Below are 25103 nucleotides of genomic sequence, written 5' to 3'. Positions count from 1 at the left end.
CCCAAGCTTGAGCAACATGTTCAGTATCTAATTGTTTAAAATTCATTATGCTACTACTCAAAGATATAATTTTAGCAGGGGGATAATATCTACCAATAAAAGCATCCTTGCATTTAGTCCATGAATCAGTACTATTCTTAGGCAGAGATAGCAACCAATCTTTAGCTCTTCCTCTTAATGAGAAAGAGAACAATTTTAGTTTAATAATATCACCATCTACATCTTTATATTTTTGCATTTCACATAGTTCAACAAAATTATTAAGATGGGCAAAGATCATCGTAACTAACACTGCAAAATTGCTCTCGCATAACAAGATTCAAGAAAGGTGTTTAATTTCAAAGAATTCTGCTGTAGTAGCAGGTGGAACAATAGGTGTGCATAAGAAATCATTATTATTTGTGGTTGTGAAGTCACACAACTTAGTATTTTCAGGGTTGGTCATTTTAGCAACAGTAAATAAAACAAACTAGATAAAGTAAATGCAAGTAACTAATTTTTTTTTGTGTTTTTGATATAGCAAACAAGATAGCAAATAAAGTAAAACTAGCAACTAATTTTTTTGTATTTTGATTTAGTGCAGCAAACAAAGTAGTAAATAAAACTAAGCAAGACAAAAACAAAGTAAAGAGATTGAGAAGTGGAGACTCCCCTTGCAGCATGTCTTGATCTCCCTGGCAACGGCGCCAGAAAAAGAGCTTGATGGCGTGTAACTCACACGTTCGTTGGGAACCCCAAGAGGAAGGTACGATGCGCACAGCAGCAAATTTCTTTCTCGCTTTCGGCAGGCAAGGAGGCGAGTTCCGTACAGATCCAAGTAAGTTCTCCGCTGAAAAAGTTTTCGTTGCTGCCAAGTTTCCCTGCTCGTTTTAGTTTTAGTACACACAACGGCCCAAACATCCGGCCCGACCACCGCCCTTCTTCCCCGTCCAGCCCAAACCCTAACCAATGGCGGCGGCGGAGCCGGCCGCCGACGCGCCCCCGCCGGAGAACCCCCGCCACGTCCGCAACACCTGCATCCTCGCGCACGTCGACCACGGAAAGACCACGCTGGCCGACCACCTCGTCGCCTCCTGCGGCGACGGCCTCCTCCACCCGCGCCTCGCCGGCCGCCTCCGCTTCATGGACTACCTCGACGAGGAGCAGCGCCGGGCCATCACCATGAAGTCCGCCGCCGTGCTCCTCCGCTACGGCGGCGACGGCACCGCCGCCGCCGCGCACCGGGTCAACCTCATCGACTCCCCGGGCCACATCGACTTCTGCTCCGAGGTCTCCTCCGCCGCGCGCCTCTCCGACTCGGCGCTCGTCCTCGTCGACGCCGTCGAGGGCGTGCACATCCAGACCCACGCCGCGCTGCGCCAGGCCTTCCTCGAGCGCCTCCGCCCCTGCCTCGTCCTCAACAAGCTCGACCGCCTCGTCACCGAGCTCCACCTCACCCCCGCCGAGGCCTACCTGCGCCTCTACCGCATCCTCGCCGACGTCAACTCCATCTACTCCGCGCTGCGCTCGCACTCCTACTTCTCCGTCCTCGCCTCCCTCGAGGACCAGCCCTCGTCCAGCAACCACGACCTCCCCGAGGATGCTGACGACGACGAGGACGACGAGGACGCCTTCCAGCCACAGAAGGGCAACGTCGTCTTCGCCTGCGCCCTCGATGGCTGGGGCTTCCGTATCCAGCAATTCGCCGACCTCTACGCCACCAAGCTCGGCGCCAGCGCCTCTGCTTTGCTCAGGGGATTTTGGGGCCCACGCTACCTGGAAAAGAAGACGGATAAGAACGGGAAGAAGACTTTTATGATCGTCGGCAAGAAGGCAATGGAAGGTACTGATCGGGAGCCCATGTTTGTGGAGTTCGTTCTGAAGCCCCTGTGGAAATTGTACGAGGGGGTGCTGGGGCAGGACAGCGAGATTGTGCGCAAGGTCATTAGCAACTTCAAGCTCAACATCCCGCAGCGGGAGCTGCAAAACAAGGACCCCAAGCTTGTTTTGCAGTCTGTCATGAGCCGCTGGCTGCCGCTGGCAGATGCCGTCATGGCAATGGTGGTCAAGTGCACTCCTGACCCTGTTGTTGCTCAGGGGGCCAGGGTTGCTAGGCTAATGCCAAAGAGGGAGTTTGTGCCAGAGGATTGCCCTGAGATTGTCTTGGAGGCAGAGAGGGTCAGGAGGTGTGTGGAGACCTGTGATGTGGGTGCAGATTCACCGGTTGTGGTGTATGTGTCCAAGATGTTTGCAGTGCCATACAAGACGTTGCCACCGAAAGGGGTGAACGGGGAGTTGTTGACCCACCAGGGTGCAAATGAGTCAGAGGAGTGCTTTATGGCGTTTGCAAGGGTGTTCAGTGGAGTTCTTCGTGCAGGGCACAAGGTGTTTGTGCTGTCGGCATTGTATGATCCAGTGAAAGGGGATGCAATGGAGAACCATGTGCAGGAGGTTGAGCTCCACTACTTGTATGAAATGCTGGGACAGGGCTTGAGGCCAGTTGCCAGTGTCAGTGCTGGGAATGTGGTTGCAATACAGGGCCTTGGGCAGCACATATTGAAGAGTGCCACATTGTCATCCACCAAGAATTGCTGGCCCTTCTCAAGTATGATGTTCCAGGTATCTCCGATGCTTAAGGTTGCAATTGAGCCGTCCAACCTGAAAGATATGGCAGCTCTTGTTAAAGGGATTAAGCTTCTTAACCGGGCAGATCCATTTGTTGAGTACACTGTCTCGCACAGGGGTGAACATATCCTTGCTGCAGCTGGAGAGATTCATTTGGAGCGGTGCAAAAAGGATTTGGAGGAGAGGTTCGCAAAGGTGAAATTGGTCGTTTCGGACCCCCTCGTCTCCTTTAAGGAGACCATCGAAGGAGAAGGTGTTGGCTTATTGGAAGGCTTGAAGGCTCCGCATGCATTCATTGAGAGGACTGCTCCAAACGGGAGATGCACTGTGAGAGTTCAGGTCCTAAGACTACCCAATGCTCTGACTAAGGTCCTCCAAGAAAGTGATCAATTGATTGGTCAAATAATTGAGGGGAAAACAGCAAAGAAGAATGTGATGTTGAACCCACAAATTTCTCAAGATGATTGCGATTCTGTTGCAATGCTTAGGCAGCGCATGGTCAGTGCCATAGACAGTGAATTGGAATCCATTTCCGAGCAAGTTGATAAAGAAAAGCTTGAGAAGTGTAGAAAGACATGGCTTGGGTACCTCCAAAGGATCTGGTCCTTGGGTCCTTGGCAGGTTGGCCCAAACTTCCTTCTCTTGCCTGATGCTGAATCCAGTGATGGTGTGATAAACATGGAAGATGGAAGGCAAGGTATTCTTGTGCGTGGTAGAGCACATTTTTCTGAGAGATTGGGGTTTGTGAGTGGACCTGATGCTGATGCTAATAATGCTTTTGACAACAGTAAATCAGCAGCAGATGCTCCTGACTCTTTACATCTAGAATCTGTGGCATTAATGAACAGCATTCTTTCAGGATTTCAGTTTGCCACGAACGCAGGGCCTTTATGTGATGAACCTATGTGGGGTCTGGCATTTATTATTGAGCCTTACATATTTGCTGATAACTCTGATGCTGCCCATCAATCTGATCAGTACAACATCTTTAGTGGCCAAGTAATAACTGCAGTTAAGGAAGCATGCCGAGCAGCAGTTCTTCAGAACAACCCAAGGCTTGTTGAAGGTATGTATTTCTGTGAATTGACTACACCGACTGAGCAACTAGGTTCAACCTATGCAGTTCTTGGTAAGAAGCGAGCGAAGATTTTGAAAGAAGAGATGCAAGAAGGAACTTCAGTATTTACAGTGCATGCTTACTTGCCTGTTGCTGAGAGCATTGGATTTTCTAACGAGCTCAGGACCGTAACATCAGGTGCAGCCAGTGCTCTGCTTGTTCTTAGCCACTGGGATGCTATTCCCGAGGACCCTTTCTTTATCCCAAAGTCACAGGAGGAGATTGAAGAATTTGGAGATGGAGCAAGCATTGGGCCAAACTTGGCTAAGAAACTTATGAACTCTGTGAGGCGTAGGAAAGGTCTGCATGTTGAAGAGAAAGTTGTGGAGCATGGCTCGAAACAACGTACACTTGCTAAGAAAGTGTAGCTGTACTTTTTTGGGAGGTAGGGAAGCTGTATCTTTGTTCTAGATTTTGTCCTGGTAAACTGAAATTTGAAATAGAAACAAATATGGAGTTTATGTGGCGTGGTGTTTGGCAGAAAGTAAGTTATGCGGGTGTTAATTTTATATTAAATTAGACATTAATTGGAACTACGTTTTTATGAAATAAATTTGGACTCACTGCAATGATTGTTGTGAATATGTGATATCCTTATGCCTTCTGGGTTTGCTTGGAGATTCAAATCTAAGATTCTGACAATTAATTTTCCATTTTAAGCTTAATAGGCATTCCCATTCTTTAACGATTCCTTCTTGGATATGCTGTGGCATCAGGCAATATGTTATAAATGATCCTCTGCTGTCTTTGTCCATATTTTGCTTGTCCTGTTATTAAGTCAAATGTCACGAGGAAGCATATATTTCATGGAACAGAGTGAGATATGATTGCTGACTCTGAACCTTGCAGTATCCTCAATTAGGTCCCATCAGTAAGATGGTGCCAATTTCTTGTATGTTATGGTATGCCGGTATCTACTGCAGCTCTTAACCTCACCTTTTCAATTTACATGGTTAGATTAAGCGTGCAAATCCGAACTATGGTGTTCTTGCATTGCTATTTCATTAGGTACTTCAAAGCTTTGTTTTAAAACGGCCTAATGGCCAGCTTTGTGCAAAGCTGAACGGATAGTTTTGTCAATTTGTAAAATGCATTCTGTATTGCGGAGAGATATTTCTTGCATATACATCCCTCCGGGTTTGTGGCATGCAAGCTGCATCAATCATGATATCATAGTAGTACTTTCACCAATTATGTTCAAACTGTTAGGTGCCCCAAGTCTGGGATCTGGGAGAAATGCCGAGGTATGCTTCTGGAAACTTGGGATGGCATGTTCAGCAAACAAATCCAGTGCTGTTTGTGTACAAAGTAGATTAATATCTGGCTTGTCTTGTAGATCCAACACCAACTATCATCATGTGAAACAATGGTCTGTATGATATAAGTTCTAGAATCTAAAGGAAAGGAGGGAACCATAAAACCTGAGAAGAAAACATTAACAACATAAGAGTACTCGAAATCATGTAAACCCAAGCTGTGTATCTGATAGGGTTAAGTCGTCTGCATTTTAGTCACCTTTTGATGCCAATGTTGATGTTTCCCTTTCTCAGCCACGGACTCACTATAGCTTATTTGCCTGATGATCGTGTGCTGGGAGCAGGAGTTGGCAAAAAAAATAAAAAAAGAGATCACAATATGAGTTCCTTAGCAACACTGTATGCCACTTCACATTTGTTAGACTGTTACTCTCTTGATTGTACTAATTTTTAGTTACTCATATCACATTTGGTACCTATTGTGGATCCTTAGGAAATAGAGACCCTGAATCCTAGTGCTGAATATAGTGTGACTAGAGGACTAAGGGCCACACTATCACGATATGTCCGCAGCAGTGATGGAAACACAGAGCATGCAGTAAATAGGTTTCTTGATAGGATTTTTTTGAGCCTTGGGAAGACCAGCGAATGGAATCAGTTCGTCAAGGTATGCTCTAGTGTATTTGGATGTTATATTTTGGTTGGATTGCACACATTGTTTTTGTGTACTTACAAATCTTGGTACGTATCACAGCTAGTTTCATTACTTGGATATTGTTCTAAACCAATTTGTCGGTTACACTGATGGCTGTGCTTAGATTTTATTAAGAACATCAGACTGACATGAGCATGAATTATATCATATATGTTTTAACAGTAACCAGCGTCAATTTCAACTAGAGCAATTTAGACCCACTTCTTTCAGCTTTTAGAAGGGCTTCTCCCTGAAATTACCCTTCCCCAGCTTCTCCCAGAAGCCTGTCTCCCAATTTTTTTGAAGTTCTAAATTTAGTATTGGGTAGACTAATTTAGAAGTTTAAACAAGTTCAGAAGACGGGTTTCTGGGAAAAACTGAGGGAGGGTAGCTTCTGGGAGAAGCAATCCTAGAAGAAGTCCCCCTTAAAGCACTCATCTCACTATATCTGCGCCGAATTTATGCTTGTTTTCACTTTAATGTGGCAAGAAGCACATCGGTTAACATAGTTTGGAAAATTAAATTGCAAAAAGAGCCTGGTGAACTATTTGAAGCAATTGTTGTTAGAGTTCAACATGTGGACTTATCTTTTAGTTTCAGCAGTTTCTATTTGACTTTATTTATGTGCACTCCCAATGTTTGCAAATGCATATGATGTCGAGATAGTTTACGGTTGAGTTATTTGACCAAAGACACTAGGAAATAGAGACCCTGAATCCTAATGCTGAAATAAGGCGACTAGAGTAGGGGGGCAGAGTGATGGAAACCCAGAGCATGTAGAAAATGGGTTTCTTGATAGGTCGGGGATAGCCCAAGATGACCATCCTTTGAGCCTTGGGAAGAATGGAATCAGTTTGTTGTGGTATGCTCAGTGCGTTTGGATGATATGTTTTGGCTGCATTGCACACATTATTTTTTTGTGTTCTTAGAAGTTCTGGTTACTTATTGCAGCTAGTTTCATTTCTCGGATATTGTTTTCTAAACCTATGTTGGTGACGTGCTTATGTCTTATTCAGAATATCAGACTGACATTGTCATGAATTCATTTATGTTTTAACAAGAACAAGGGTCAGTTTCAACTAGAGCAATTTAATAAAACACTCATCTCACTATATCTGTGTTGAATTTATGCTCGTCTTTGATTTTAATGTGGCAAGAAGCACATTGGATTACATGTTTTGAGAAATGGAATTACCAAGAAAGCCTCTGTTTGAAGCAATTATTGTGAAAGTTCAAACATGTGGATTTATCTTTTAGTTTCAGAATCATTAACCTTTTCTACTGAACTGTATTCATGTGCACTCACAATGTTTGCAAATGCATATGGTGTCGAGATAGTTTACGTGTGAGTCATTTCACCACTTCTCATCACTTCAATATTGGTTCTTTTCTGTATTGGAATATGTCTTTTCAACAGTATATAGAGACGATGGAGCAGGCTGACCATGATGTAAAATGCACTCCCTGTCATGCATTTCTTCTGTGGAGACCCATCTTTTGCAAACTCTGATCAGGTAAATCTCCATTGAAGCCTACACACTGCTCTGCTCAAATATATGGCTCATCATTTGTGATTCTGACCAGTAATCTCGGGAAAATATATTAATAATAGAATAAGATGTGTGCAAGGGATGAATGAAATTTGACACCACTGTACTTTGTTTTTAGCAGTGACCCAGACTATAAATATGCTGCATGGATTAAGCAGTTGCTTTGCCATATGCTTCGTGCCATTGATTGTAGAACAGACGGTTGAAGCAGTTCCTAATTTGTATAAATATGAGATATGCCTTTCAGACTATCTATATCACTACGTTGCTATCTAGAATCCTTCTCAGAACTTCGCGGAAGCTGATTCTTTCACTTGCTTCGTGGAGTTAGGTTGGTTTACGGACAATTTCTGCCTGAAACTAGAATCCAGTGCTGTCGGCATTCAAGGGATGCTCTCTAAATATCACAATCCTAGCGAAGTATGATGTAGAGCTTTAGCACCACCTGGAAATAGCTACAGAAGTAAGTCTTTACGCACTAAACTGCATGGCCTGCAGTGTTTAAAATGGTCTTTTACCTGATGTGGGATTTGTTATAGATCACATTATATCCTTCTACATTCTTAACTGTATCTTTGTTATAATATTTTGAAGAATTACAGCAGGAGGTGCACAATGCTGATACTTCCATGCTTATAGAAGTGAAAGGTGCCAGCAGTATTATTAACAAAACTATGGTATCTGCAGGTTAATCCCCAGCTCTATGCATTCAGGCATATAACGTTGCTGTTAACCCAGGAATTGGACTTCACCGTTATCGTTTATATATGGGCCACACTATGAAGTGATCCGGTCACCCAGATGGTGCTCAGGTAACAAACAACACTCTGGGTTACTGCAAATGGTTTAGCTTGATGCATGGAGATATGTCTGGTGTGAACGCAGGGCAGGAAACCTTTTCCTGCTGTCCAGAAGCGCCTCTTGGCTGGCGATGTCAGTATGTCACTTCAAATCTCAAGCTTCATTCCCCACAAATATAAAAATAAAATCTCAAGCTTCACTAACGAGTCATGCATAAGCTCTGTAGCTAGGCTACAATTCTACGTGGATCAAAGACTGACAGTATCACCACATGTTGACTGATCCTCGAGAGTGAAAACAACTTCACATCTACACATCCTCAAAATCCAAAGATATAAAATACTTAACGAATACAGTAGTATGGAAATTCATCAGTAAAGCAGGGAAAAGAGGACAGACGTAAAAAATATCTTAACAATAGAGACCACGAGAATAAGTTTGTAGCAACGTCATGATCCAAGAGAACCAGAAATATCCTGTGTCATTGCTTCATCGACTTAACAACAGAGCCACGGGAATAAATTTGTAGCAACCTCATGATCTAAGAGAATAATTTATAGCAACAAGATATGGCAATATATTTTGATATTTGGTGATCTCTCCACTCTTCTTCATGCATCCTGGTTAGGCTGAGAAGATCCATCCACCGGCTTCTTAGAGGCGTTTATGACTACAGTAATGGGACAAAAGGAGATGTCAGACGGATGATTTATACTAATTACACCAGTATTGCCAAATACAAATACAATAATGGAAACCACATGGGCAAAGAGGTATCTAGACGTGCAAGTTACTCAGCAGCTAAATCTGCAACATTTTCACTCCAGTAGGAATCTGTTTTTACAAGCATAGTATCAATTACCCTGTTACTTCTAGCATAATCATTTAGCTTGTTCTGCTGAAAGAAACTACTCGTACATGATCTCTATAAGGGCAGATTAGAATAAATTTGCAAGTTCTGGAAAGCGCCTACTGAGCAATGAACGTGCCAGCAGTAGAACAACTTCCAAAGAGTATGTTACTCTGTTTTTACTAGCATAGTATCGAACTATCAATTACCCTGTTTCTTCAAGCCTAATCACTTAGCTTGTTCGGTAAAAAAACAAGCAAACTACATGGCCCCTACCAGGACAGCTTACAAAAAATTATCCTCTGCCCAAGTTCTGGAAAGCGCCTACTGGACAATTTACGTCCGGGCAATACCACAACTTCCAAAGCGTACCAAAAAAAATGCTCGCACATGATTGCAACTAACATTGTGACAAGTAATTCTCATCTGCTAATTAGAAGTATGTTACTAGTCAAATTGCAATCCAAGCCATTAATTCCCCTACAAAGAAGTGGATAAACTGCTGCTTGGTTGCGTAGGAGGATATAAAGGATTTCGATAAATGCCAGCTCAAAACTGGTGTACTAGATATATCCAAAAAAAGGGAGGCGTATGACTGTTGAGTTTTCTATCAGTTGGGGGAGTTTATCAGAGGGCAGAGGCACAACTGAGAGTATGAAAACAAGAAGATTGATTGTGAGCAATTACCCAATGGCGAAACTTCCTCTTGACCTTCCAAATGAGCCATGTGTCCCTATCCGCTTCCTTAAAAGAATACATGACCCCTTTATTCCTAAAGGGCACAATGAGAACATATTAGCTTGGCCAGTAAACGAGATACATTGAAAATTAATTATAACATGAGAATACGGTCATAGATAGACCTACATACCATGCACTGCGAATGCAGCAGGTAATGATATGCTGGATGAGGCTACGAGGACCCGGGTCATAGCCGCGGATGCCACATTCATCGACTGCTGGAGACCGAGTGCCAGTACCGAGGTGGTATTGCGCATAGTTGCGCATTCTTGGATCTTTGTAGACAATGGTTTCAGCCATGACCATAGGCATTGCCTTGGTGGAGACACTCAGATTTGTATCTAAGAGGAAGAGGGCACGATCTCCAATGCTCGTTACAGGGACAAACCTGTCCAACATGATGTCCTTGAGTTTGTAGATCAAAATATGCGACCGGGAATTGTCGGTATGGCCAACGAGCAGTATCTCCGAGTCACCTTCTACCAGACTGTGACCATCATAAAGTTTATCCTTGGGGCACTTGGCGACCAGCTTCGGTGGCGGTGGTGGTGAACCGGCCTGTGGGGGCGGGTCGATCTGGAAAACCAGTGAACCATCATACGTCGGATACTGCACCATGTAAATCTTGCCATGAAACGCAAGGGGTGCAGCATATGGTGGGACTTCCCAACTCGGCACGGTCCATTGCGTGTCCTGGGTGGTAGCAAAGGCCAGCCTCTTCACACGATAGAAGAGAATCATGAGGGTGATGGTTCCAGCATTGGCATCACAAGAGACGACGGCAAACATGCCAAGCGTGAGGAAGAACCACCTGTCACCCTCGGTCTGGAAGTTGTACTTGTACCTCCGCAGCTGCGTGTGGAGATCGGAGAGCGGGGGAAGGTCAGCCAGGTCGCCGGTGAAAGGGTGGAGAAGGCGAACGACGGCGTCCTGGTCGCGCTGGAGGAGGAGGAGGCCATCCACGGAGTCGAGGATGCAGTGGTCTCTAAAGAGCGGAAGCTTGACACGGACGAAGGTTCCTGTGTCGAGATTGAGGAAGCGAACGTGGTTGCGGAGCTTGTTGTGGCCAGGGTGGAGTCCGTGACCCTCTGGAAACATTATCCAGCGTCGCGGGTGGAAGCGTGGGTCAACGAGGCCGCGGCCGCGTGGGCACATGGTGCCGTCGCGCCACAGTCTGCAGACTGCGCGGAAGCGGACGTAGTCCAGGAAGTCGCCGGCCAGGACATGCCATGCTACCAGGAGAAGCAGGTCTCCAGGCAGGGACGTCGTCCATAAGGTGGAGTATTGATCCGTGGCATCGTCAGAGGTTGCTACCGTGGGGAAGCGGCGCTTCGTTTTCATGGTCATCACTGTATTCTTCCCGAGTTGCTGGCTCACAGAGTAGTACTGTAGTACCTCACTCAACCAGAATCATCAAAATTCAAGGGTTTCCTGTCCAAAATGGAGAAGCAGTACGTCAGCATGATACTAAACCTGGAAAGGAAACGAAGATTCCAAATAATTACTTCATGTCTAAGATAATTGCTATGTTGAAGGAATTTTTGAGTAGGCAACAAGGCACAACAAATCTTTTGCTTCACGATTAGCATGTGCTGCCATTGTGAGTGGTCACCAAAATAATGTTTGTGTTCCATGCCCAATCGCCTATGTTCCCTGATTTTATTTTTTATTATATTCATGAAAATCATCTCGATTGAGCAAGAGACCTAGACAGTGTTGACACTGGAGCGACCATGGTTATTTGGTATAGAATTGAGGGACAATATAGACTTCGACAGTAGTTGAGTGACTAAAATTGGACTTTCTTCTGATTGAATTGATAATATATAGCTAGGACAACTTTATAAAATGAACATAGGAAATTTTGCCCCCAAATTTTGGGCGTGAAACGTCCAAGTTCTTGTCTCCTTGATCTACCTAGTAAATGAAAGCAATGCGGATGTGCTGTCAAAAGTTCCGGAAAACACCTCCTTGTTTCATTTGAATTGATGTAAACGTTGTAGGATGTCATTAGAAACAGTAAAACTGAGCTACTTAGGCCCTTCCTCAGCGATTTGTGGTCGTGAGCAATCAGAGCATGTGTATGGATGTTATGGATCTTTCCTTCATGCCGGCTGCTTGCGTCAAGGCGATTTTCACCGTGTTACCACCATCTATACCATTGGCCCAATGTAACAGGGCTGCTACTCTGGAGAATGACTTGGGCGTCTTCTGGTGAACCAGGTCCGTGACTGTGATGGGACTGGACTACTTCGTTGGTTGTGTGTAGTTGCTCTGCTAAGGTAAGCCTAGTTCCTTGTGGTTAAGTCTGCTAAGGTAAGCCCAGTTCCTCTTGGTTAAGCAGTCTCTTGATTGGAGGCACTATTACTTCGTGCAACTAATGGCATGGAAGGTGCGCTACCAGTGTCCTTCCGTCCCCTTGATTCCATTTGTGATTTGTGGATCCACGATACCAAAGCAACCCATGACTACAACACATAATCCTCATTGACCTTCCACGTTATCCCTCCCTACGACGATACATAGGTGAACACTTGGACTGCTACACAACTGGCGTTCTCCTTCACAAGTCACAAGCCTTGAGCGTTGCTACGCCATATCTAACATAAACGTGGCGGTGATATGGAGGCGCATCCAACGCAACATCTAGCCAACTTAAAGCTAAAATAACTACACAATTTTCACATTTTTTTTTTCACAACTTCATATTTTCCCGAAAGCCATCTACTCCTTCTTCCCATCTCTCCCGATCTCATATGGTATAGGAAGCACAATTGGAGACTTAACCCCTCCCCGGATTCCAATAGGTACCATTGGAATATTGCAGAAAGATATGGGTATGTGTTGCTACTGACTACCAAAGGATGAATTACCAATTGGACTAGCCATAGAATTTACCAACAACCTCTCTGCTAGGAGGTGCAACAATTCCTTTGATGGTTCACACCTTCTCTATTGGATTCGGACCATCGCCAACACCCCCTCCCCGCGGATCATGCCATAATATATAGGGTGGACCAATGATAACCACTCGCACCTCCTCTCCTATTACAAACAAGCAACAACACTAGATCATGCATCCTTACCCCAATCTCAAATAGCTGCTAACACGCAAGCATCAACCCCTTTAATGGAAGTGCCACCGCCACCAGATCTCGTTCAATTCTAGCCCCACGACCCCCAAATCCCAGCGGGAAACAACAACAAATCAAGGGGAGTCACACTATTTTTACCTCAATGGTGTGAACGTGCGAGCGCACAATCTTGATTTGTGCGGCCGCCAGATGAGGGAGAGAGAAAAGGCGTCGGCGGCTGAGCGGCGAAGGTAGCGAAGAGAGGGAGAGAATGGCAGTAAAGGAAACTACCAATTATGAGGGGGGGGGGGGGGGGGGGGGGGGTAGGTGAATGTGAACGTGTTGAACCAGTCCGCACCATGATGTTTTCTCACGTGAGTGTTGCGCTATGTCTTTCCAGTGTCGGAGAGGAATATATGCATCACACCAAAGGATAAGAAATTGAACATTTGTTGAATAGGTTTTTTTATTTTAAAGGAGACACAAGGTTTGGTCTTTAAAATTGAAGGAAATGAATTGCAAGTATGCATAGGAAAGATCGAGTACTTGAGCTACATGTACATGAATATATAGCTGGTCCACCTCCTATCCCTCAAGTTGCCTCCTCTAGGCGACTAAGGGAGAGAAACCCTAGCTCTCACCGCCAACCTCTCCTACTCGTGTCACCCCTACAGGCTGCCACCGGAAAGGCCGTGCGGCGCTCGTGAAGGTGGCGGAGGGGAGTCACGGTTTTGGCTACCCTGTAGTAGTATCGAGGAATGCTCATGTGCTTCGTCACTGCGGCGCTGAATATCTCTTTTGAGTGATGACTACGTTTAGGTCATCAGCTAGTTGTTATAGATTTTGAACATGATCTTTGTTCATGCCATGAATTTGGGCAAATAATTTGAATTCAAATTCAAACTTAGATTTTAATAGTTCATCACACATTTGAATTGGAATTTGAACGTGAACTTGAAAGTGAAATTGAATACAACACAAATAAAAAAAAAATGAAGACATTACTCAATAAGGAAAATAACTCTTTATTTATATTAAGACAATAATACAATGTCTTTACAAAAAGGAAATAATAAAATAATATGAAAAATAAACTTACAAGTTTAGAAGAAGAGAAAAATAAAATAAAAAGCCTAATCTAAATCTTGATCATAATCATCTTCTTCTCAATCTTGTAACCTGCATAAAAAAGACCAATTAGTGGAAATGCCAAATGGCAGGGGTAAAAAAATAAAGGTTAAACCCTTGAGATATTTTCTCAGCCGAGCACATCCACAAGGGGAGGTGAACGAAGGTGGAAACTTTCACCAAGCAAGCAACCAACACACTCATGGAATTGCATGGCATACCTGTCGACCAAGCACATCCCCAAGGCCACAAATAAAAGAGGTTTTCTTGTAGTACACATCAGCTTAACACAAGCAGACCAAAGTCACCAAACCATCGACCAGGAGCACCATTCCATCACGTTTACAGTAGTTCATCACCAAGAACACTCGTTCATCATTAGAATCTCGTAGAAACAACCAATATGAACCAGAAGAGCACATACACCCTTAGACCATTCTGGAAATTATGGTTACTTAAGAAACAGGTATGAGGAGCAGGCATACCACAAGAAGGTGGTTATCCAACATCCAGAAGCTCAACAAGATCCAGAACAACAAGGACTAGGAGTTGGAGCAATGTATAAGCCAAATCATTGGACATATATCACTTGGTATATCCGTATATGATTCCAAAAGGCACATAGTATCCAAATAAGACATCACATCAAACCGAGTTTGTTTGAAGACTTTTTAACATCCTTTGGATGAAGCCTAGAGGATTACTGGCAGCTATTAAATGGAATATCTTGTCACAACGCGAAATCCTGATAAAAGGTGTTGGAAATATGCCGTAAAGGCAACAATAATAAGGTTATTATCATACTTCATTATTCATGATAAATGTTTATACTCCATGCTAGAATTGTATTATTCGGAAACGTTAATACTTGTGGGTTTATAAACGATATTGTGTCACTAGTAAGTCTCTACAAGACTAGTCCGTTGGTTAAGAGCATCTCCAGGTAAACTGGGCAAAACCGAAAAATAACCGCAATTTTAATGGTCCGGTTCGCAAATCGGCGCAGAGCAGCGACCGTAAACTGAAAAAAAATTTCGGGCTGAGACAAAAACTCCTACTCGGCCTGTATTTGTAGGGGCCGCCGAACATAGCCCGAATGAACCCCTAGTTTGCGCGCGACGGAAGTTTCACCTCCCAACTGCCGCCACCGCCGATCTGCACGCCCTCACCGTCCTCTGCGGCGCCGTCGCCCGATCTCGCCAGTATGAGTCTCGAATCGACCCCGCCAGCCGCCGGAGCTAGCTCGCAGGCCCCGGCACCCTCTCCCGCGGTGGTCGGAGCTCCCGCTACACCAACCACCCCTGCCACCCCTACCGACGCCGCGACCATGGTCTCGTCGACGAGCGTCCTCAAGCGGTGGCGCGCGGGAATGCATGTGGTCCCGCAAACCGGTGCCACGGCGGCCAGCGGTGATGTCCTAGCTATCGCCAAAGGGGAGGACACAGCGAAGCCGATGACGCTGAAGGTATCCCACGCCAGACCAAAGAATTCGGCTCCGAAGGGAATGCAATCGAAGATGACGACGAGCCATGGCGCCCCGCCTCCGTTCCCATCCCCGTCAACGCCGCCGCCGCCAGTAGCCAACACGAACGACGCCCATGACGTGCTCGACGACGGGTCAACAAGGTAAAAATTACAACTCCATCTCGTTTTTAATTGTGAGCAGAAATTGAGGCCGCGTACTGTTAGGAACGACAACGCCTCGTACATGGAGATGTTGGACGAGGTTAACATTACCTCACTCGCTCCGTTCGATATTGGGATGGGCGGAGATGGGGAGGACGACACAGATGAAGGGGAAGAAGGGGTCGATGGGGAAGAAGATGAAGGCGACAAAGGTGTGGTCGAGGTCGAGGCCGATGGAAAGAAGAATAAAAGAAGGGCGAACAATTACACGGAAATCGAAGACGCGATGTTGTGCCGAGCTTGGGCCGCCGTGGGGATGGATGCAGTCTCCGGCACCGATCAAACCTGGAAGCGCTACTGGCAACGCATCGAGGACAAATTCCATAAAATGATGCCGCACATTCGCCATCCTGTCGATCACACGTACCGATCCCTCCAAGGACGTTGGGACGCAGTCAAATTGGCATGTAGCCGATGGGTGGCATCAATGAATCAAGTGGTGTCGAATCCTTCTAGCGGCGCAACTATAGACGAATATGTGAGTGAATTTACTTGCTTTTTTATGTTTTCATAATTTGTGTTTGGTTTGGTCACCACACCTTGACGATTTCATATTTATTTTGCAAATGTAGGACCGTATTGCCGATGCAAGGTATAGAGACATGGCCGGCAGCAAGGGCAAGAGCTTCACGATGTGACATTGTTTTGATGTGCTTCAACACCTTCCCATGTGGCAACTGAGGGACAAAGAAATAGCACCCAAGAAATCTGCAATGGTTGCGCTGGACGATACCGAGGATGAGAAGGAGGGCCGGAACAATGACAAGCCGGAGGGGAACAAGAAGGCCAAAGAGAGGCTCAAGATCGAGGGGGAGGCAACATTGTTGAGGGACAAGTTTGATCAAATGATGAAGTCCAAGGAGGTGATTGCGGCCAAGAATTTGGAGACAAAGCTTGTCATCATCGAGAAGAAGAAAGAGGTGAATCTTGCCAAGGTTGAAGCTAGCCGAGAGGAAGCAAGGAACAAGACCAAGTTGGAGGAGATGAGGATCAACATGAAGAAGACCAAAGCAATGAAGCAACTATTGGTCGAAGAGAGGGAGATCATGATGATAAACACAAAGGACATGAATGATCAACAAATGGAGTGGTGGAGGCCTCAGCGGATATCATGGAGAGACAAAGAATAGCTTGTGAAGAGGCAAGTGGTGGTGGATCGGTGACACATGGAGGTGGTGGCGATGATGGTCACGACGGTCCTACCTCCGTTTGATGCCGTCAGTGAGAGGAGATGGTGAGGAGAATGAGCAACTTTCTGCCATGAACTATGAACTATTTGCTATGATTGTGTCATTTGATGAATAACTATGAACTATGCATGAGTTGTTTGCATTTGATAGTTTGATCATATGCCAATTTTGCCGCTGGCGCAGAACAGAGCCCGTAAATGTTTTACAGTTTTGATTTACGGGCTCTGTTCTGCGCCAGCGATTTTCCGACCCGTAAACACGAGTTCGGTGAACTGAACTCCAGGTTTTCAGTTCGCGTTTATACGGGCTCTGTTAGAGATGCTCTAACGATGGTAAAGGTTTCCCAACCATAAATTTGTGTTGTCAATTAACAACGGGATCATGTAATTAGGAGAATGACATGATGGACAAGACCTAACTAGGCAAATCAATTAGATCATGTCAATGTTTAAATTGATGTAGCTTTCTAATGTCAAATATACCAATTATTAGACCATGCGATTATGCTACTCTCTAGTGGCGGAAGAATATGTTGAGGGCATCAAATGACACTTCATAATTGGGTGATCATAAAGGTGTCTTTGGGTATCTCAGAAAGTAATTTAGGTGGTATGTATGAAGAGTAGAATTTGTCCATCCACGTAACATATAGATATACTCAGGGCTCGCTCAGGTAACACACAATCTATATCTCTTGCAAGCACGTGACTAATGAGTTAGCCACAAGTGAATGATGTGTTACGGTATGAGTACAGAGTACTTGTTGTGCACAAGATTGAACTAGGTTTCGTGATACCGATGATCGAATCTCGGGCAAGTAAAATATCGCGAAACAAAGGGAATGAAATATGAGATTGTTTGAATCCTTGACATCATGGTTCATCCGATAAAGATCTTCGTGGAATGTGTGGGAATAATCACGGCCATCCAGGTCCCACAGTTGATTATTGATCATCGAAGTGGTCTCGATCATGACCACATATTCCTGAACCTGTAGGGTCACAAACTTAATGCTCAAGATTGCTAGGTAGTTCTAGGATATTACATATTTGTGATTCTGAAGATTGTTCGGAGTCTCGGATGGGATCTAGAAAATCTTGAGTAGCTTCGGAATAGTCCAGAGAATAAGATTCATATATGGGAAGTCATTTTTAGGGTTTCAGAAAAAGTTTGGAGTTTTCCGGTATTGTATCTTATTCATATATCGAAAAAAGTTAGGAGTTTTCTGTTATTGTATATTATTCATTTTTAGCTTTGGAATATTCATATATAGTTATTTTCTGCTATGAATCCCTACAACACACACTCTCGGGAGGCCTGCAAGAAACCAAGAGGGATTTGCTTGTCCTGCATGGGCCGGGTGCACAAGCCCTCAACGGCCCAACTGACGAGCCCAAGAGAAAACCCTAATTAAGGGGCAATCATGTTAGGGGTGGACTCTCCCCTTTCCCTTTTTTTGGCCGACCCTAGGGCCTGGAAGAGGGGCCAAGGCAGCCCCCATACCTATATAAGAGGTAGGGGAGGGCTGGGGCACAACATATCGAACCCTAGCCGCCCTCCCCCTCTCCCTCCCTCCCTCCCTCCTCCTCCTCCTCCTCCTCTGCAGCTTGGGGAAGCCCTGCATGAATTTCCCTCCACCATATACCACAAACATATTGTTGTGCTGCTGGTTCTGATCCCATCTACTTCTCCATCTATGCTTGTTGGATCAAGAAGGAGATGGTGTGTGCTACATGTGTGAATAACTCAGAGGCGCCATTCGTTGCAGGCTTGCATCCTTTATCAGATTGGATTGCGAAGGAAGTATGACTATATTGACCACATAACAAATGCTTGCGCTTAGTGATCTACAAGGGTATGTAGATCTAAATATCAATCGAGCTACTTTCATCTTGTATATTGGATCTTGGCTCTTGTAAATTAGATTTCGAGTTATGCCCCAGAGGAAAATAATAAGATGTATTTATTATTATATCTCACTAGTTCATAATAGTTTCTTATCATGCTATAGCTGTATTAATAGGAAACGTTGATACACGTGTGGTATTATCAGGGTCCCTAGTAAGCATTCACAAACTAGTTCATTGAGGTCAATCGTTGATTCTCGATCATGGACACACACGTCCTTGACAATGGAGTCATATCACTGGGTGAATGATACGATGGACATACCCAACATATATGTATTGTAACGCGATCAAGTCATAAAGTTCACCATTGTAATATTTGTGAAAGTGTAGTGACCTAATCTTTAGACCGTGAGATCATATTTAATCGCTATCACTGGAGGCTGCTTTGATAGCATCAAACGTTACAACGTGAAAGGGTGATCATAAAGGTGTTCTCAAGCATTCCAAAGGGATAGGGCGAGGCGTATGTATCGAGAGCGGGATAAATACTCTGGACCCACTCGGTGAGATTACATCCATGAAGCTGCATAACATATGACTAGGTCATGGGGATGGAATCACACGGAACGAGTTAAATGCCTTGTCAATAACGAGATCGAACAAGGTATGACGATACCGACGATCATATCTCAGACTAGTGACCGTATCAAAGTAACAAAAGGAATAGGACATAGCGTAATGGTTCAAACAACGATCACATCTTCGTAGAATACACGGGGGTCATTGTTGTTCTCGAGAACACACTGATGATCATTGACCGGAGAGCTCCGTAATGTCTGTGTTGTTCTCGAACCATAGGGTAACACGCTTGAGGGTTTATCAAAACTAAAGATAGTTTTGGATTCATCGGCAATACACAAAATGCTAGAAAAGGGTTCCGGGAGTATATGAATGGTTTTCCGAGTGGTTCGAGAGGTGTCTCAAATCATCATTAATTAAATAATATGTTTTATGTGTTAATTAAATGAATGAATATATAAAATATGATTTATTTAATTTAATAATGCTCTCTACCATTAATGGGCCCCTCCCGGAAGGGGAGCCCATTAAGGGAGGGTGGCCGGCCACCCCATGGGCCAAAGGGGGGCCAGCCGGGCCAAGGTGTGTAGGGGCTGCGCGGGGCCCATGGGGGGCCGGTCGGCGCACCTATCTCCCTCTCCTTTTGTCCCACCTTGCCAAGCCAAGCCCCCTAGTCTCCCCTTCCCCCTATATATAATGGCCAAGTGGAGGGAGGAAAATACACAATTAAATAGAAAATTCTCTCTCTAGTTTTTCTCTCCGCGGGGTTCCTCGTAGAGCTGCGCAGGGAGGGAGACAACACTACCTAGTATGCGGAGCACTGTTGGGATCCGGATCAAAATAATCTACTTCCGCAACTTCACTGGATCAAATATGGGAGCTTCGTTGATCTCCGTATGTGTGCGAAACTACATGGTGTTGCACTTGTGGCACTCGACATCGTACAAGAGGACTTCCACACGACCCTGAGGTCGGCGCTGGGTATGACTACATCATCCACGTTCTAGCGGAACGTTAACCGCTTTCGGTCTACAATGGTATGTTGCCGAAACCTTCTCCACTACAACATTACTAGTAGATAGATCTTGGGAATTTAGGGTTTGCATTTAGTTAGAATTTTTTGTTTTATGCTATGAATCCCTATAGTGGTATCAGAGCCGCTCTATGTGTCGTATACTTGTATGGTTAGAACACATGCCTATCGATTCCGTATTTGTTACCCTATCACGTGCACTTGTTCATATTGCGGCATGGTTTGATGAAGCTTCCCCGACCGACTTTACGTGTACGCTTACGTGAGACTACTTCCGCACTTTACACATGCATGACTTGTACCATGTATGCGGCTTGGAGGTGTCTGTCTCTCTTACCTTAGTAGTGTGGCATTTGCAACGGAGGGGCTCGATAGGGGTGTAATAGAGATAATTATCTAATCGGTGTTGTGGTTGTAAGTTCTTAGGTATGAAAGGTTCTATCCTGAAAGCTCTAACGGACACAGAAAATTTGCACTAAGATAAAAGTAGCTAGAGGCATCTAGGTTTGTGTTGCAATCTGGGCTTGTAACTTGCTATCTTCATGGTGTTAAGTAGCTTTCTACTTGTTGTTGCTAAGTTATAGTGATATCCCATCACCATGAGTCCATGATGGTCGATCAACTAGGGCCACCACGAAGTGGGTACCATGCCAGAGCACACGATGGAGATCTAGTTGCGTAAATGAATCACCCATATCACGTCACCTAATACATTTGATGTAGACACCTAAGTCGAATCTTGTTAGTTGCTAGCGTTAAGTTCATGACGGTAGAATAAATAAGATGATCCATGAACTTAATACAACAAAGTGTTCTCTTTTAGTGTGCGCCATCAAGAAAGTTCTCTGTTATGAGGCAGTCTGTGACGATCGGGTCTCTGACATATCAACGTTCACATATGGTGGTTGTAAGCCACGTTGCACTGTGAATACACTAAGGTTAAATTGGCGAGGATAGCATGTGCAGACATCGCCTCGGAACATGAGAGTTCGAAAGGTTGAGCATGAGTTACAGAGTTGATGTGGTTGATATATATAGATGTCTAACTTTGCAACTATGCCGCCGACCGTGACGATCGGGGGTGGCGTATTGAATGGGGATCGTTTAATCGCTGGATGATCTTAGGGATGATGTTTTTAGTGAAGATCATTCTGAGTTGAAAGCGTGTTTTGGTCGTGCCAGCCCGTGCAACATGCTTGCTGAGCTCAAGGTGTTGTTCGTAAAGGAAGTCAGATTCATGAAGTACAAGTGTGTAGACGAATTATTTTCTATTATGATGGAAGATAACACTTGCTTGGAAAGCCACTTGGCAAGAATACGCAGTGCCTATTCGATCCTTGTGGATGTCTAGGGCTACTACTTGTCGGATGACCTTGCGGTGGCTGGGGTGCTATTTTCGCTACCCCTAGCTACGAAGATCATGTCATGGATTTTGTCAAGATAGGAGAATGGTTCACCTTTGATGAAATCATGGATGGTTAAGAACTCTGAAGGTAGACCCGATATCTGGAGACATCATCAATGAAGAAGATATTATACACATTATAAATTGTTTTGTTTGAAAACATGACCTTCCGCTTGAGGGGCTGCCGTAGGGAGAGGAGGAGACGCGCGTGTGATGGCGAGTAAGATGTTGATGGCCGACGACACTCTCCTCTACACTTCTCATCCTTATTAGTTATGAATTTGAATAAAGTTGTAATCATTACAAGAGTATTAGTTAACTTCATTAGTGTGTCTTGCATCTTGCAAGAGAAGTGATATTTTTGCGTTGTGTGTGTGTGTGTGGGGGGGGGGGGGGGGGATTGATGCAGTTATCAAGAGATCGCCACCAATCATTGCAACAGAATGTGTTCCGTACATGTCCACTCATATCTGAAGCCATAGGGTCACACACTTAAGGTTCAATGTCATTTAGAATGTGTGTGATATAATATATGAGAGAAGTGCTCCTGAAAGATGTTCTGATAGTCCTGGAATATTCTAGAGGTGTTCGAAATATAACCGAGAGTGTTCAACATGGTTTCAGGCATTTATGGAATAGGCCGAAATTGTCTAGAATATCCGAGGAGTGTTTTTCGGGGTCTAGAGGGGCACCGTGCTGAAGGGATGGCCACACGGGGATCTCATACATGTGGATATTGTGGAGGTGTTGCACGTGCCACACTTGTTCATGGGAAGGATAATACATCTTCTAGCAACTAGACTACTCTAGTTGCAAGGATCGACTCACGTGTACATCAACATCGTCATCGATAATTTTCCGCTAGATGGATCTACAAGATCTGTTAGCTCTCTCTACCCGAATTGCGAGGGGGTGACGTTGATATCGGTGAGATGATGATGGGTGCTGATGGTGTGGAGATGGTAAAGATGTTGGTGTACAGACTCCCCCTATGCCAAAGAGGAGTTGTTGATGATGATGGTTTCGATTTCCCCTGGCGGCAGCCATGGAGCAGCAGGATCTGCCCTCTCTTAGAGAAGAGGACTTTCGCCTTTGCCGCTGCCTCCAAAAAAATCCCTAAAAATTACGGCCTAGCTTTTTCTTTGTGACGAATTACCTAGAAAAAGGAGGGGGCGAGGAAGTGCTTGAGGGCCAGATGGCCCCCATGGTGCGTCTAGCTTGGTGGGCAGCGCCATGGGCCCCAACTTTGCCCGGTGGCCCCATGCTGTCCCTCTAAAGTTCATGGTCTCGTTCCTGATGAAAAACCGTCGATGTTTTTTCTTGTATTATTTGAGCTCTGTAAGGTCCGAGAAACCAGAAAAAGGAGGTATTATGCCTCCCAGAATTAAATACCAAAACACTGAGACTTTGGAAGAATGTCTAGTAAATTATAAAAAACTTGATGAATAAGTGCATAATCATGCATATATGATAGTAAAACAAAGATCATGTGACATATAAATGGCGATGAAAATGCATGTATCAGCGGCCCGTGAGCTCTTTGTATCGGTATCGTGGGCGCGCTGGAGGAACGACGCAAGAGTCCGCGTGCGGAGGCCATTTTCCCCGTCGGAGCTCCCCGGTGCAGACAAGAGCTATTCACTTGCTTCCTACAGACGGTGGAGAGTGGGGAGATGGTAGATCAGGAGGCCACCACACCGAACCCGAAAGAAGCATGGCGAAGAAGGGGGAGAGGCCAGAGCCGGAGGGGACACGTGGCAGAGGCAGAAATGGGAAAATGAGATGTGGTTTACCACATATCCACCCCCGGAACCGTAGATATACTTCTCCACACCTTTTGCAGATCAGGCCATTTTAAGTATCATTTGACGTAAAAATCTTGGCCCCAAACCGCATATCAGCTTCTGCAATTTTGGCTCAGGCCCACACGTGCTATCCGCTAGAGATGCTTTTAATCATTTTATCTTGCAAGATTTGATAGGGATCGAAATCCTGTGCATTCTAGCCTATTATTTCCCTTTTGATGCGAATGTTAGGTTCGAATCGTCTGCATTTTTTGTCCTCTTTGGTTCGTCTACTTGGATTGTCCTGATATGGTGTATGGGAGAAAAGATGCTGTCAAAACTGTTGATTATCCTCTTTTGCAGAGAGACTCTCAGTGTAGATGCATGTGTTGATTACACCACTGCTACTGGGCAATTTGCCCAACGATCGTGCACTGGGAGCAGGTGTTGGGACGATCGTGCACTGTGTTCGATGCTAATCCAGGAAGGTGGGGATTTGTCATTAGGCGATTGACTACTCGGTTTCACTTTAACAGCACACTGTTTGGCTTATGCAGTTTTGGCAATCAACGCTCAACGTTTTTCTCCATGCCTTCTGAATCTGGTGCGATGTAGTTCTACTCCTGTGTAACAAACCATCGCCGCAAGCATCAGCTTAGTCCAGTTTGAAGGAGAGTTATCGATAAGTCCTCCTCATCTAACCTAGCCACCGCCTCCTCCTCTCCCGCCCCCCTCCCGGGCGGCGGCGGAGGATCTACCCGCCCCGATCCGAGCAGCCACCCCCGGATCGCCGCACCTCAACCGCCGCTGCTGCCGGCCTCGGCCCAGGCCCCGGCCTTGGCCCCGGCTTCGGCCCCGGCCTGGCCACAGCCCCAGCCCCGGCCTCGGCCACAGCGGCGGTGGCGGTGCCCCTTCCGTCGAACGACGAGGGGGAGGAGAGGGTTTCCACGGTGGTGTTCCATGGGAGGTGATGAAGCGCCGGTGGAGGAAGCCGGGCGGCACGGCTACTTGGCCGGGGCCTGATGCTCTCTGTCGGTAGCCATGGAGGATTCAGTGGAGTGGTGGCGGCCTCCGCCCCCGGTGGTTCAGCGGTGATACGCATGATCCGCGCCGCCGTCTTCTTCCCTGGTGATCCGGTAGGAGGGACTGGCGGCGTGGGGGCTGTTGGTCTTGCTTTGTTTTTGGTGGCGGTCCTCGGGTTTCTCGCAAGCGAAGATGAAGATCTACCGGAGGTCAGTTTGCTTTGATCTGGCTGGAGAGATCAGTTCCGGAAAGCTCCGCTGGCGAATGGAACAGTGCATATTTTGCCTGCAGTTTGCTGGATCGGGTGGTATTCGGTCGCGCACACCCATGTTTTTATTCTGGCCGTTTGGTTTCGGAGGGAGCGCCGCGAAGCTATATTCTGTGTTGACATCTGGTGACTTTTTGGTCCATGGTGAAGTCAGAAGAAGGAATATCATGAAGGCCGGATTGGTGGACTGACTAAAGGAGGTTCGAGTCAACGTGATGCTGAGGGATCTGCTTGGCGTTCCGGGCTTGCAGCAGTGGTATGCATGTGGGGGCGGCAGCACAGGGGAAGTTCGGAGTCTTACCTCTCAGGGTGAAAACCCAAGGTCTGGCCTTAACTGGTTGTGTCTGGCAATGTTCTTGTTGGAGGCATTGTTTTGAGAGTGGGAACTATCTTCAGGGAGAAATCCTAAGACCTTTGGTCGGGCGACGACGGCGCCGGTGCACTGTTTCCTTCTTGGAGGCATCGCTTTT

The 25103-nt window shown here is 45.6% G+C and overlaps 2 protein-coding genes and 1 pseudogene across 2 annotated transcripts; 2 read left to right on the top strand and 1 right to left on the bottom strand.

Moving 5' to 3' along the window:
- The first annotated feature begins 891 nt into the window (after positions 1-891).
- LOC127302974 (uncharacterized) lies at positions 892-4310 on the top strand. Its single transcript, XM_051333710.2, has one exon. The coding sequence runs from the start codon at positions 949-951 to the stop codon at positions 4087-4089; it is 3141 nt and encodes a 1046-aa protein (XP_051189670.1). The 5' UTR covers positions 892-948; the 3' UTR covers positions 4090-4310.
- A 647-nt stretch (positions 4311-4957) lies between these two features.
- Positions 4958-8037, top strand: LOC139839076 (uncharacterized; annotated as a pseudogene).
- A 1462-nt stretch (positions 8038-9499) lies between these two features.
- On the bottom strand, positions 9500-10960 carry LOC127302976 (uncharacterized). Its single transcript, XM_071829124.1, has 3 exons — positions 9736-10960; positions 9560-9644; positions 9500-9518 (listed from the first exon to the last, which is right to left on the bottom strand). Exons 1-3 carry the CDS (start codon positions 10958-10960, stop codon positions 9500-9502), a joined length of 1329 nt encoding a protein of 442 aa, XP_071685225.1.
- Positions 10961-25103: the final 14143 nt, after the last annotated feature.

This window comes from Lolium perenne, chromosome 4 (genome assembly GCF_019359855.2).
Source record: "Lolium perenne isolate Kyuss_39 chromosome 4, Kyuss_2.0, whole genome shotgun sequence".
NCBI classification, from domain to species: domain Eukaryota; kingdom Viridiplantae; phylum Streptophyta; class Magnoliopsida; order Poales; family Poaceae; genus Lolium; species Lolium perenne.
This window is presented reverse-complemented; position numbering and strand designations above follow the sequence as displayed.